This window comes from Motacilla alba, chromosome 6 (assembly GCF_015832195.1).
Source record: "Motacilla alba alba isolate MOTALB_02 chromosome 6, Motacilla_alba_V1.0_pri, whole genome shotgun sequence".
NCBI lineage: Eukaryota > Metazoa > Chordata > Aves > Passeriformes > Motacillidae > Motacilla > Motacilla alba.
The window spans coordinates 32518690-32532109 of record NC_052021.1 but is presented as its reverse complement, the minus strand read 5'-3'; the positions used below and the strand labels follow the sequence as shown (position 1 = coordinate 32532109).

At 51.0% G+C, this 13420-nt stretch overlaps 2 protein-coding genes across 2 annotated transcripts in view; one reads left to right on the top strand and one right to left on the bottom strand.

Moving 5' to 3' along the window:
- Positions 1-7417, bottom strand: part of LOC119702295 (phospholysine phosphohistidine inorganic pyrophosphate phosphatase) — a 71490-nt gene extending 64073 nt beyond the window's left edge. Inside the window, exon 1 of the mRNA XM_038140061.1 lies at positions 7253-7417. Coding sequence (XP_037995989.1) covers positions 7253-7380 — 128 coding nt within the window. The 5' untranslated portion in view covers positions 7381-7417. The remainder of the gene's footprint in view (positions 1-7252) is intronic.
- Positions 7418-9829: 2412 nt separating this feature from the next.
- On the top strand, positions 9830-12505 carry NKX1-2 (NK1 homeobox 2). Its single transcript, XM_038140992.1, has 2 exons — positions 9830-10134; positions 11062-12505. The coding sequence occupies exons 1-2, from the start codon at positions 9903-9905 to the stop codon at positions 11634-11636; spliced, it is 807 nt and encodes a 268-aa protein (XP_037996920.1). The 5' UTR covers positions 9830-9902; the 3' UTR covers positions 11637-12505.
- The last annotated feature ends 915 nt before the right edge of the window (positions 12506-13420 follow it).

Genomic DNA, 13420 nt, shown 5'->3' with positions numbered 1-13420 from the left:
TTGCTCCATAACAGGTAAAGTGTTAGGACAATTATTGGACATCCTCACTGACCTTGTGCAGACTTAGCCAGCTGCCCTTGCCAACCTTTATGGGCAGCCTTTGGGCACATAAAACACAAAATCTGTTCTTTCAGATGATGTAAAGGTTGTGACACCCACAGGAAAAGCAATGGTCCTGGAATCCAGACTGGGAATCGTCAAACCTAAATTCACATTATCCTGCACATGGCTGGAACAAGTGAAAAAAAAGGTATAAGGCTAAACTTCAGGTTTCCCATCTTTTCCCACTGTCTTTTGCAGTGAAGGTTTTTCCTAAGACAGGAATAAGGGGAAAGTCCAGCCCACAGCCAGAGGGCCTGTGCAGATGGGCAGTGGGGCAGAAAGCAAAACCCTGGAACAGGCAACAAACCTGAGCTTGGAGACTGTCCAACAGCAACTTCAAAGGGGTTTGGAAATGTGCTACAATAGATTTCCAGAACTGGCTTTTTATCCTGCTTTTGGTTTTTCAGAGTTTTTGGGGTTTTTTTTTTATTTAAAAGAAAGCATGCTGAGCACTTTTGCTATTTGACTCTTTTGCATCAGTGGACAAATACCACCGTGCTTCAGTGTAAACCTTCCAGCACTCTGATACCCTGCCTCAAACACAGGGAATCAACAGCACCTGCAACCAAACCAAACAAAGCAAAAGCAGGACTTGTGCAGCAACACCATCCTCCCACCTGGGCAGGGCTGTTATTGCCCTCTGCAAGGGCCAGGCTGCTGGTGCTCCAGGTAGAACCTCTCCTGATCCTGCAGGCTTTTCCCAGGAGAACCTCCCTGGGAGCACCACACACACCTTAGGATCCAAAAGGGTTTTCTGGCTCAAAGCAATAACCCCTTCTGGGGTCCAGCTGTGGGAATGCCTGGTGGGAGCAGAGCACATTTGCTCGGCTTGAAAAGAGTCTTTTTGGCAAAAATGTGCTGTATCTTCTCTGCAAATCTGTATTCCTGCCATTCCAGCAAAGTCGTTACTTCAGAAGCCTGAAGGAGGCTGTAAGTGCCTTTGCCCATCCTTGCATGGTACAAGCCTCTCCTAATTCCATGGAAACACTGAATTCCCTGGTGTTTTTTAACCTGGTGGGTGCAATGGAATCAGAGAACTGCGGATAAAACTCCAGGATTTTCCTTCTCCATCCCAGTGCCCAAAACTTTCCGTTCCTCTGCTTTCTGCCATCACAGCACATCCAAACTGCTTCAATCTTGCTGTCACACCTCTGATGCCACTTTTGCCCCCTGACCTCTTGGTGTTTCCCTTCACTGATGTCCTGTCATGGGTCCTGAGTACAGCCAGGCTCATTAAAGCCCTGGTTCTCTGGGGATCCAACTTTCTGCTCCACGTAGCCCTGACAAATCCTTACACACAGCACTTTTTGGCCCCAGTCCCTCCTGCATTCCTGAAACTCATCTCTACATCTGCCATCTCCCCAGCACAATTTCCTCTCCAGCCCCATATGGCTCACCTCTCCCTAAATATAGAAGAGGATAATTTGGAGGCAATCCAAAGGAGGGATTGCAAAAGGGATTAAAAAATAGGAGGGCATTACCTTTGCACATGAATAAAAAAGCAGATTAATAGGCACACAAGAAGAGGCCAATGTTACTTAAGGGTGGGCAAGGGTGATAAAAGGATGGGTACAGTTATAAGACTCTGGAAACACCCCTTTGAGACTCGTTTGACAGCAAAAACTGAAAAAAAAATCACTAAGCTGTAGCTCAAAGCAAACTTTTAAACACCCACCAATGCCTTTGTTCAGGTGTTTTGATAATTTAGGATTTTTCAGAGGTAGAAAGAAATCCTGGAAGTTTTAACTGGAAATCCTGGAAGTTTTAACACTAAAACAAAAAGTCCCTCTTGTCCTGAATTCTTTACAAAGGCCATTGAATACAGCTGGATACCAGAATTACTGCACAAATTATCCAAAACCATAAATCATAATCCACCTCCCTGAACAGCAGGGAAGACAATTGATTTGTAGGCAGCAATATGCCACAGCAGTGAAATCTAGAATTCAGTATTTAATAAAAATAACACATGCTTCTGAAAGGAACTTGCAGAAAGGAAGCACAAAGCAGAATACAAGAAAAATCTCTCTAGTCCATTAAGTTCAGTAACAAGATGCATTTAAGGCTGCAGATTACCAAATCAGCTTAATGTATTACACCTAAAAGACTTTAACCACACAGCAAGTGGTTCAATAAGTAAACTCTGGCAGATCTTAAATAGCTGGTAAATCTCCACTTTGGGAGCTGCCAAGAAAAAAAAAATCAGATTTTTGGGGATTCAGTTAGCATGAACAGGTCTGGGATATATTTATTTGCATGAAGCAAAATATTTTTATGGACAACACAGTGAATGATACCCTAATAGCTTTTATTCTGTGCAAAAAGGGGGGTACATGATCTTTAATGTTGCTTCCAACCCAAACTATTCTATGAAGCTGCTAATTACTCCTTTAGAAATTCACTCAAAACCAAGTTATCTTTGACAGGGTTGAATTCTCACTTGGTACACAAAGAGCACCTGTTTGTAAAGAAGGAATTCTGTTTCTTAGACCCTGAAGGTTAAGGATGTGTAAACTCCCAAAATGCCAGCATTTACTCATGCAATTTGTGCAGAAAGCAGGTGAGCATCCACAACTCCAGGGACACAAATCTTTATAAAGAAATAATGAATACTGCTGATTAGGAAAGCAAATATGGGTTAGGAACACCCACTGCTCTCAGAAAACCGAGACCACAGCTGATGTTACAGACTGGAGTGCAGCTGAGGGTCAATTCCTGGATCCCCTTTTGGCTCTGCCAGGTAACAGCACCTGACAACACAGAATGCTTCATTCTTTGTGTGTCTGCTGCTTCAGGAGGCAGTGACACCGGGTCACTGGGTTTCTTTGGGCAGAAAGTGCAAAGAGAGTCAAGTACAAAAACCAGCTAACATATCTACACAAGGGTCTGTATACTTTTCTTGAAGGTCTCTTTCTAGGAGGAACAACTCCTTTTCTATCAAATGTCCCAAAGGCACAGCAAGCCTTGGAACTCTGAACATCTGCACAGCCTGTGCTAAGCCACATTATCTGCTGTGACAACAAAGATTTCCTCCTCCTCCTCGTGGCACACACACTTCCAAAAGGCTCTTTGTGAGCTCCCACCTCCTCTGAACCCCCACACCCTGAATTGTTTTACAGTCCCAGTTCCGCTTGTTCTCCTCACAATCTTCTCCTTGTGAGACTCTCCAGGTATTTTATTTTAACAGGAGTGTCCAGCTGCTCCCCAGCCTCCCTGCTCCCCAGATTTCCGCTGCCCTTTTCAAGGGCTCTGTAGAAAGCTGTGCTAACAGATGCACCATCCCAGCCCAACAACAGGATGTTGTAAACCCCCAGCTACTGTGTGCTTTTCATATGGATATGCTAATGGACACACTATCAGCACACAGCCGTAAATGCAAATGCCAGAGCACAGGCTGAGCATCTTTTATGGGTGTTTAACCACCTTCTGTCTTGTAAGGGACCAGCTCCCTGCTATTTGTAAGATAAAAAGCAGCTAGCTCACCTCGTGTCAATGCTGTGTAAATCGATTAAGGCAATAACAGCACGGCACGGAGGCTCTGTTAGGGCTGGCTCCAGGAGAAGCCTTTAAGTCACTGATGGCCCTTGTGATCTCACCCATGGGCTTTCTGATCTGCTCCAAAGCATCTGCCAGGGAACTGCACACGCTGGGAAGAGATGGGTGGGGTTTGTGTAACTTTTTCGACACAACAACAAAAACTGTGCCACAGTAAGTTAAACAATCAAGAAACATTGTGTCTTAAAAGTTTTAAAGGGATAAATTATCTTACCGAGCCACTTTTGGCTTTTTTAGCCATCCACTGCTGTAATATCCCCACCTAAAGATAACAACAGTCCCTGGAGAATTTAGAGACATTCCTGGCTCCAGAGATGCCAGGAACGGTGCCTGGCTGCCACAGTCTGGATGAGTAACAAGGATCCAGACTCACCTTATCCCTGGAGCACAGGACACAAGCTCTGCTCAACAAACACTCCTGGGGTTCACCTTCTCAGCCTCCAACCTCCTCTCAGTGCACACTGAAGCCTTCAGTATTTCACAGGTGAGATTTGTCAGGGCTGCAGGTACACCAGCAATAAACAAAGCATTCCCAGCTGTTACACTCAGTGTTTCACCATTACTGATGCCTTGCTCAGGAGGGTCTCTACAGCAGTGAATGTCACCTTGCTCAGGGTGTTCCAGTGTCCATCAGCTTCTCTGGCCATGTTTCTGCTCCATCTGACTGTACTGTTGGCTAAAAACAAACAAACAAGAGGGAAGCAGCCATCACAAATAGAGACCAGGCCAAATTCTGCTGGTAGAAATTAGGCTGCTGCTCTCACAAACACAAACTCACATAACTGCACAGCAGAACTTGGCTGAAAACAAGATAAATAATGCAGAAAATGTAGTTTTAGGAGGTCAGAACAGCTTCAGTCACATGAAACCAATGACAAATTAGTATGTTTACTTATAATTTTTATTGGAGTGTACTGTATGTTGTTACACTAAGTTAATTGCTGTAATGGGGAGGTGATGTAGCAAGACAGTCTGAAAAGAACAGGTCAGCTGTCCTCTTGTAAGAGTCCTTATCTGTACCCTGACTTATCATGGTATTTAAGGCTTCTGTTGGACATATATATGTACTAAAAGATGTTAGACAGCTCCTTTAGCAGAGGACCACAGCAATTTGAATTAGTTATAAGGTTCCTCACTATCTGCAATTATGGCTCTTTAATTGATTAAAAAAAAGGAATTAATTAAAAAGAGCTCCTTTTAGCTTTGATCCATCTGCTTGAAACCATCCAGCTGAACTGTGACACAGACACAAATATTAATGAGCAACTGGCAATAGGATAATGAGTCAATAAAGAGTTTAAATGGTGTGAGCCAGAACAATTACTAACCTAATAGGCAGATAAATAAGGCTACTTGACTTTACCCAAGGAAAATGATTGTTCTTCACCACTTATATTGAATGACCTGAACAAAGTGGTTTGGTGGGGTTTTTTTCCCTTCCTGGCACTTTTCCATTCCGCTGTTCCCAGCTCCCACAGCTGTGGACACTGCTTCTGCACTGCTCACCAAATCCTGCCCAAACGAGACCAGCTTTCCCTGCACAGCATTCCAGAGCCTTTTGCTGGATTACACCTCAAACCCTTCTCACAGACCCCTGCAGCCCTTCCAGACAGGCAGACAAGTCAGATTAACTGCTGAGGGCTTCCTGTGACTAACAGGTAAAAAGGGCTTAGACATTGCCAGGACTTCCAGAGAAAATTTTCCTACATTTAGCCCAAGGCCAGAGTTTTACTGCTGCTCCATCAGCATATTTCTGATGTTACTGTTAGACTGCAGTTTAAGTTGCCTCCATGCAGGAGGTTCAGCAAATGCAGTGACAAAGGTTATTAAATAACAGCCTGAAGTTTAAAATTTAGGAGCAAAAAAACATCATCAAAAGCATCTGGTGAACCACAACACAGGTATTATTGAACATGTCCTGGTTTCTAAAGGAATGATCTGATCTCTGACAATATTTATGCAGTTGTTATTATTTATGCTTGGTTTGGCCGTGCCTGGAGGCCTTGGCTAGGATCTGGGCTGTCCCAGGCCGTGCTCTGCACATGCACAATCCCTTGGCTGGGATCTGGGCTGTCCCAGGCTGTGCTCTGCACAGGCACAGTCCCCTGAAAGAACCACAGGCCACAAGATTTCAATAGAAGCAACTTCTCCCTCTGCCTAGTTTCACTGAATTTCCCGGGAATGATGCTTTCCCCTTGGCTGTCCTGGCACCTGCAGCTTCTCCTGGCCAGGTGAGCACCAGAAACTGGCCAAGAGCCTCAATAAGGCTTAAACTTACTTCAAATATTGCTCTCTGACAGCACTGGGAACTCTGATCCATCTGATAACACCTTCTTTGCATCCTATGTGTTTCAAGAAATATGAACACATAATTAAGGAAAAAAAAAATAAAGCAAATAGCAAAGAGTTCTGGTATCACCACTTCATTTGGATCTCCTCCAGTTCTGCCTTTCCATGGTGGTTCCACCAACATTTAGGCACATATTTAACTAACCTCATATGATTAAATACATTGAATTCAGTTTTTCTTCCTGCATGTTTTCCTGCTTAATAATGCACTCGTCCCAAGTGTGTCTGTGCTGAGTGGCCCCAGGGAGCAGAAGCTGCAGAGGTGCTCACCAAGCAGTGCTGTCAGTGTTTCACAGGGTTCAGAATTTAGACATTTAAAACACTGCAAGTGGGGTGCATGCAGCAGCCCAGAATTACAGAATGGTTTGGGATGGAAGGAACACTAAAGTTCCAACCTCCCAAAACGGACAAGGACACATTCCACTACCCTAGGTTGTTCCAAGCCCCATCCAGCACTCGCCAGGTGAAACAGATCTGGATTTTCCACAGCAGGTGAATGAAACATCACAGAGAGCCAAAAGGCTCTTCCAGAAATTCACAATCAATCAATACCTGTCTTTAAACAAAGTTGTCCCTGCGGCCACTGCTCTCCCCTGGCCCCATCCTGCTCCTCTGGTCAAGCAGGGCTGATATGGACATGCTGGCAAGTCAACCTAATTAATTAAAGTTAGTTAAGTTGAAGTTACTTAGCTCGTGTTACCTGGACAGCATCATCCAGCTAAAAGTGAAGGCGTTCCCTACCTGCGGGCACTGGGTACCTCACCAGGACCACACTTTGCTTTGGAGTCACTTCCAAGCTGGGCAATCCTTAACCCCAGCACAGAAACTCTCCATCGCAGGGCTGCAAGTTCCAGCTAATTTGACAGCAAAGTTAATCAATTTACAGACACACCAGTGTGAGCAATAGCTGAAAAACGATTACCAGGGGACAGTGCCAGATCTCTCTCTCACACACTGCCCGCTCCTGCCACACGTGCAGCGACACCAGCAAACACAGAACCACGCGGGACGCGCCAGCCGCACCGCCCCCGACTCTCCTCGCCATCAGCCCAGGCTCTGCGGGCTCCCTTCACTACAACAACCCCCAAAAGCACCGAGCTGCCCCCGGAGCTCGCGGTTCCCGGGCGGCACTTGCACGGCGCAGCGGGGGCTGACTCGCACCAGCCCGGGCGGTGACCGCGCCGCCCCGGCCCCGCGCCGCGTCCCCCTCTCCGCGGGTCTCCCCGGCCACCCCCCACCCACCCACCTGCGCACGGCCTCGGCCGAGCCGGCGATGGGGACGCCGCCGCCGGCTCCGCTGTCGTAGAGGACGCCGCTGACATCGAGCAGCAGCCCCCGCACGGCGCGGGCCCAGCCCCGGCCCCGCTCCGCCATGGCCGCGGCCGCTCGGCGCCCGGCGCTGCCGGGAAATGCAGTCCCGGCTCCGCTCCGCCCCGAGCCCGCCCCGGGCCCGCAGCACGGGCACAGCGCGCTGAAACCGCCGCTGCCCCGGCCCTGGGAGCCTGCGAGGCCAGGCTGGACGTGGGGCAACCTGCCCCAGTGGGTGGCATCCCCACCCATGGCGGTGGAGTGAAATTAGATGATTTTTAACGCCCCTTCCCCACCCATGGCGGTGGAGTGAAATGAGATGATTTTTACCGCCCCTTCCAACCCAAACCATTCTGTGGTTCATATGACAACCGAGAAAAAAAACCTCCACTGAGTCGTCATGTAAAGAATTTTACAATCGCAGATAAGATGTTATCAGCTTTACGGATAATATTGTTTTCTCCCAAATATCTTCTCGTCGCTAATGCCATCAATAGCATGGCACGACTCCCAGAATGTATAAGGAGCTGTGGTGGAATTATAGTCCGTTTTGTTTTAAGGAAAGCAGAGGAGCCTTGGCAGCATTGATTTGCATCACCGCTCCTGGAATAGCCTCTGGCTTCTCCCTAAAGATAATATCTAAACTGTGAAATTCATTAAATAGACTCAGAAATGGATCAGGTTATTTAAAACAACATTACTAATGGCACAATATCTCAGCTGTCTGCAGTGATAGTGAACATTGTCTTGGATAGTGTTATCAGTGCAGGACACCCGCTATGAATATTGATCCACAGCTTGTTACAGCCATCACTTGCCGTCAGGACAGGTCAGGGTTGAAACCCACCTAGCATCAAAGCAATTTAAAGACAGCACTTGGGCTGAATTTTAATGCCTGAGCTGGGAAACGGACCAACTTCAGAGTGCTGGAACTAATCCATGAGTATGTGCCCTTCCACATGCCTGTATGTTTGTAGGTTGTATATACATGCGAAACTGATGATATTTGAAAACGTCTTGTAGCTCACAGATTCATTTCAATGCTGCAATTTACATTCTCAGCTCCTGCAAACCCAACAACTCAAACACAAGTATTTGTAGTCTTATATATACCAGATTTTTTTCCCGGTTCACCACCTCCCACATCCCCAAAACCAAGCTTTAGCCACCTGTAGCTTGTGAGTGCAAACTCCTCAGGTCTGAGCTCCCTTCTCTTCTACATTCTTGTGGTATTCTACCCCAGAGGCCGGTGCCAAATGGGCTTTTAGGTAATTAACAGTAACAGTTATTTGAATCACATCACCCTTGCACATCATCATCTCATCTTCTTGCTTTCCTCTTATCTTTAAGGCCTATACCAAGAATTATTTGTGAGCCCAATTCTGCTGAGGCTGAGACAGCGATGAAGAGGAGGAGGAGGGCAGTGCTCTGCATCTCTCCATTAGAACAGAAGCAGGTGGAGCAGCAGATTCCTACTGAGGGCTGCCTTCCCTGGCTGAAGGGCGCCTTTCTCCAATCTATCTCATGATTTGTGGCACCAACAAATGCTGAAATGCGAAGGAGAGGGAAAAGCATCCCCCTGAACAGATACAGGTGTGCAGAAATACACTGCAAGTATGTTTTCCATAAGCAGGACTGGCTAGAAGTGGTCACAGGGCTGGTGCAGAGCGGGGAGGCTTGGCCTGCTGTCGCCTCCCCTGTCCCAGTCATAGTGTGAACAGGCAATGAAGTGTTTTCCCCCAAGACAGGGAGGGCTGGTTAGGGGGTTGCTCAGTGGGTGTGAGCTCCTCCAGCACAGGCAGGCCTCAGTTTCCCTGCCTACTAACTGGGAACAGTGTGAACACCATGGGAGAGTTGCAGGAGTGGCCCAGAGTCTGAGCTACACTGATCCCATGCTGTTCCCAAAGGAAAAGCTGCTCCTTTCTCCTTGAGGACCAGGCAGTGGCTTCACATCTCAAACAGCGGCTGCTGGCACAGGGAGCACCTGGAGCTTGGATCCTGCCCAGTGCAGGAGAGAGATGCAGGAGCCATTCCTCCTCTCTGGGTCCCACTGAACGCGAGGCTCACCCCGCTGGACCCGCACTGACCGGGAGAGCTGCAGGTGGCTCAGCGGAGGACGAGGGGACAGGTGCAGCCGGTGGCTCTCCGGGCCCCGGGGGACACCAGCTGCCGTCGGGCTGCCGGGTGCACCGCATCCCTGCTCCAGCGGAGGTCCCGGATCCGGTACCAGGGGCTCCTGGCCGCCCCCTCTGCACGTCCCCCTGCCCAACCCGGGGCAGGTAACGGGAAAGCCCCGACGCCGAGAGGCTGGGATGGAGGGAGGCGCCCGCTGCGCCCCCGCGGAGCCAGCGCGGCGGGGAGGGGGCGCGGGGGCGGCGTGCCAATGGCTGCGCTGCCCCCTCCTCTGCCCCCACCCCGCCGCCGGCCCCTCCGCCTCCCCGGCCGACCCTCCTCCCCGGCGCTCACTCCGCGCCGCCAGCGCCGAGCGTGCGGCTCCGGAGCGGCCCCGCTCCGCGCCCGGCGCTGCGCTCCGCCGGCTCCGCGCTGGGAGCCAGCAGGTCTCCGGGAAGCGCGGAGGGTGGGGTGGCATGCCGGAATGCCCGGACCGCGGGGCCAAGGCGGCCCCCATCCATCATAAAATCTCCTTCTCCATCTTAGACATCCTGGACCCCCAGAAATTCAGCAGAAGACGCGAACCGGCCTCGGGGAGCTGGGGCAGCGCCCCCCGCTCGGGCGAGCGGGAGAAAAGTTTGGGAAGAGTTGAAGTAGGAAAGGACGCTGCTGCTCCCGGCAGCGGGAGGAATAAACTAGAGGCACATGGTAGGAACGCGCTCGCGTTTCTCCGGCCGGCGCTGGCGGGGCGCGCAGGTGGAGGCGCCGGCACACGGGGACCCTCGGCCCCGCGGGACGCGCTCCCCGCGCGGGGTCCCGCAGGAGCGAGGGAAGGGGGGCTGGAACTGGATTTTAAGTCTTGATGATGAAAATGGAAAAGTTCTCGATATCTGCGTGCCCTGCCCGGCGCCCGGCGTGCGGAGCATCCTCTGCCGCCGGAGCAGGAGGGCGCACATCAGGGCGCGCCGCCGCCCCACCCCGGCGCCCGGCGGGCCGCGGCTCTTCCCGAGGCACCGCACGGGTTTCTTTCCCCCAGCAAGGGTGGTCCCCGGGCGCTCCGTTTCCCCGGGGCGGCAGCGGTCGGATGCCCCGGCCCGCGGGACGGCCGGCTGGGTAATTGCTCAGCCCGTCCCCACCGGAGGATGCCTTAGCTCCCGGTGATCGATATCCTATTACCGACTCCCGCCTATCTCCTCCCCGCAGCTTGCAGGTGCCCACTTCAAACCTCCTTCCCCCGGCCTGATCCTAATATTGTTCGATTAAAACTTACCTTTAATAGATGACATCTATCGATCTGGCCCTCGCAAATCTGAAACTCCATTAGCGCAGGGATGGGGAGGGGGGGGAGGGGATTTATTTCGCTTCAGAAGGGGACTTTAATAACTTCTTTTTTAATTGGTAAGAAATCCATATCGACGGCTCTCCCCCCTCCCCACCGCGGATGCGGTGGCACAGCGGGGGATGCGGGGGAGGGGGGTCTCGCACGACGGGCGGAATTTTCTCCCGTTTATTTTATTTTTAGTGATTGCCCTTATGTTGGGGGGAGGGAGGGATGTGGGAGCAGAAGCGCGGGGTTCGGAGGGGGAACGGGAGGAGGGTGCGCTGTCCCCTGACGATCCCCGCGATCTCACCTAGATGCGCACGCCCCGGCGGAGAGCGGCGCCGAGGACGCGGGGCAAGAGCGCGACGAGGAGGACCCGAGCGGGGACGGGACCGGGACAGCGAGCCCGCCCGGGCCGGAGGAGCCGGGCTCGCCGCGGAGCGGCCGGCGGCGGCGGGCAGAGCCGGGCTGCGGGAAGCCGCGGCGGGCGCGCACCGCCTTCACCTACGAGCAGCTGGTGGCCCTGGAGAACAAGTTCCGAGCCACGCGGTACCTGTCGGTCTGCGAGCGCCTCAGCCTGGCGCTGTCCCTCAGCCTCACCGAGACTCAGGTGAAGATCTGGTTCCAGAACCGCCGCACCAAGTGGAAGAAGCAACACCCGGGCGCCGACGGGGCGGCCCCCGCAGCATCCCCCGCGGCGGCGGCGGCGAGCGGCGGCAGCCCCAGCCCGCCGGGCCCCGCCGCTCTGCCCTTCCAGACTTTCCCTTCCTACGCCGCCGCTGCCAACGTGCTGGTGCCGCCGGCCGCCCCCTTCCCGCTGGGCGCCGGCCCCTTCGCACCCTTCCTGGGCCCCGCGTACCTCGGCCCCTTCTACGCCCCGCACCTCTGAGGCGGCAGCGCCGGGGCAGCCCCCGGGAGCCAGGAGCGCACCTCAGCCCTCCTGACCCAGCGGAGAACACCGTCATCACTTCTGCTGCTTGCGTGGCCATTTGAAGTGTAAGAAAGTTGATTTTTTCCTAGGCGTAACGGCAGCATGCTTAACTTTGACACACAGAGAAAAAAAAACCCCACTGTAACCACTGGATTTTATTAGCACCTTTGAGATGTAATTATAGGTGTTGGAGATGGGAAAAGTAACCCTCTTTACACATGCCTGACACTAATTCCCTGCAGATTCTTCTCCAAGTTCATTGTTAAGATGCTCCTCGCTGCTGTTCGGCTTGCCAGCACACGTCTGAAGCCTCGGGGGCTCGGGAGCTGTGGCACTCGTTAGCACTGCTGCGATCCTGATGCTGATGAGGGTGCAGGCGGCCGTGTCGAATCCCAGGGATGCTCGGCAGCGAAGACGTCCCCAGGCTCTGACTGAGCTCGTGGGACTCTGCTGAGCCCTGTTTGACCCACGTTTCGTTATCGTTTCTGAAAACTGCCAGTCACATTCTTGACACCCTGCCTGGAGGAGAGCTTTGTTTGGGAAGGTGCTGGAAAACGCAGCTCTGTGTCATTGGGAGACATGACGGAAAAATCTGCCTGGTTGGTGGGAAAGGTGTTCAACTGCTGCTCATGTCCACGGCCTCTCTGCCTTTCTCTGCAGTTCAGTCCCAATGACTTCACAGGTTTTGGATAAGAAATCTAAAGATCATTCTTTTTGCAGAGACCAGTTGTTCTTGTAATAACACAGCATTAGTGCCAAATGAGGCAGAAAAGAAAACATAAATCAGAGAAAATGATTACATTATTCATTTCTTTAAAAATGGGGCATTTGTGGTAGAAAGTAAGTAAAACACAGAATTTCCAGCATGCTGAGACCTACTTTCCATAACAGAGGAACACATGCTTTTTCTGGTTTTGCTTTTTGGAGCATTTGTTAGAAGGAAAATCACATTTCATCTTCATCGTTACAAGCATCGGAATGAAAAGGAATTTTAGCTGGGGGCTCATCTGTCCCTGAATGGATGGGAAGTAATTGGTTTAAAAAAAATCTGTCTCATGCAGTTCTACAAATTATTCCAACACAGTACTCCAGACTGTATCCTCTCGGTTTCTGACAATACTTTAAAGTACACACTGGCTTTCCAACCAAAAAACTTAGCCCATAAATCCTATCTAGCTCTTGTGTTGGTCTAAATAAAAAGGGTTTTTAAATTATTCCCTGTTTAATTGTTTTTAATTTTACCTAGATGAGGCACTGTCTGCTTTGTGGGCTATTTGTCCATCTGGTGTGGGCCTCGATGGTCCCTGTGTTGCATGTCAGTGACTGAGGGAGATACCTCATCTCTTCCGGACTGGCTGTGAGGAGATGGGTGATGGGAGGACCCTCTCTTGCAAAAGTCACCCTCCTGACTTCCAGCTTTGCAGGGATCAAGGGTGTGAGAGCCACAAGCCTAAGCTTGGGCGGGCTGAAATGCCCTTAGGTTTTCTTTCCACAGTGAGAGGAGGTACCCAGTGTCTCCTCAGTGGTTTGCAGAGCTATTAACAGAACACAAAGTTCACCTCAGGTCATGGGTTTGGAAGTCATGGCTGCTGTATGAATGCCTTTACTTGGAAGTTAATTAAAGTACCTTTTTTAACTCTAATTTAAGTTAGAGTTACAAAAGATGGGGTCATTTCAGCTGCTTGGGGTGCATCCAGAGCTGCCTTCCTTTCTGGCCAGGCAATCAGCAATCCCAAATGCCT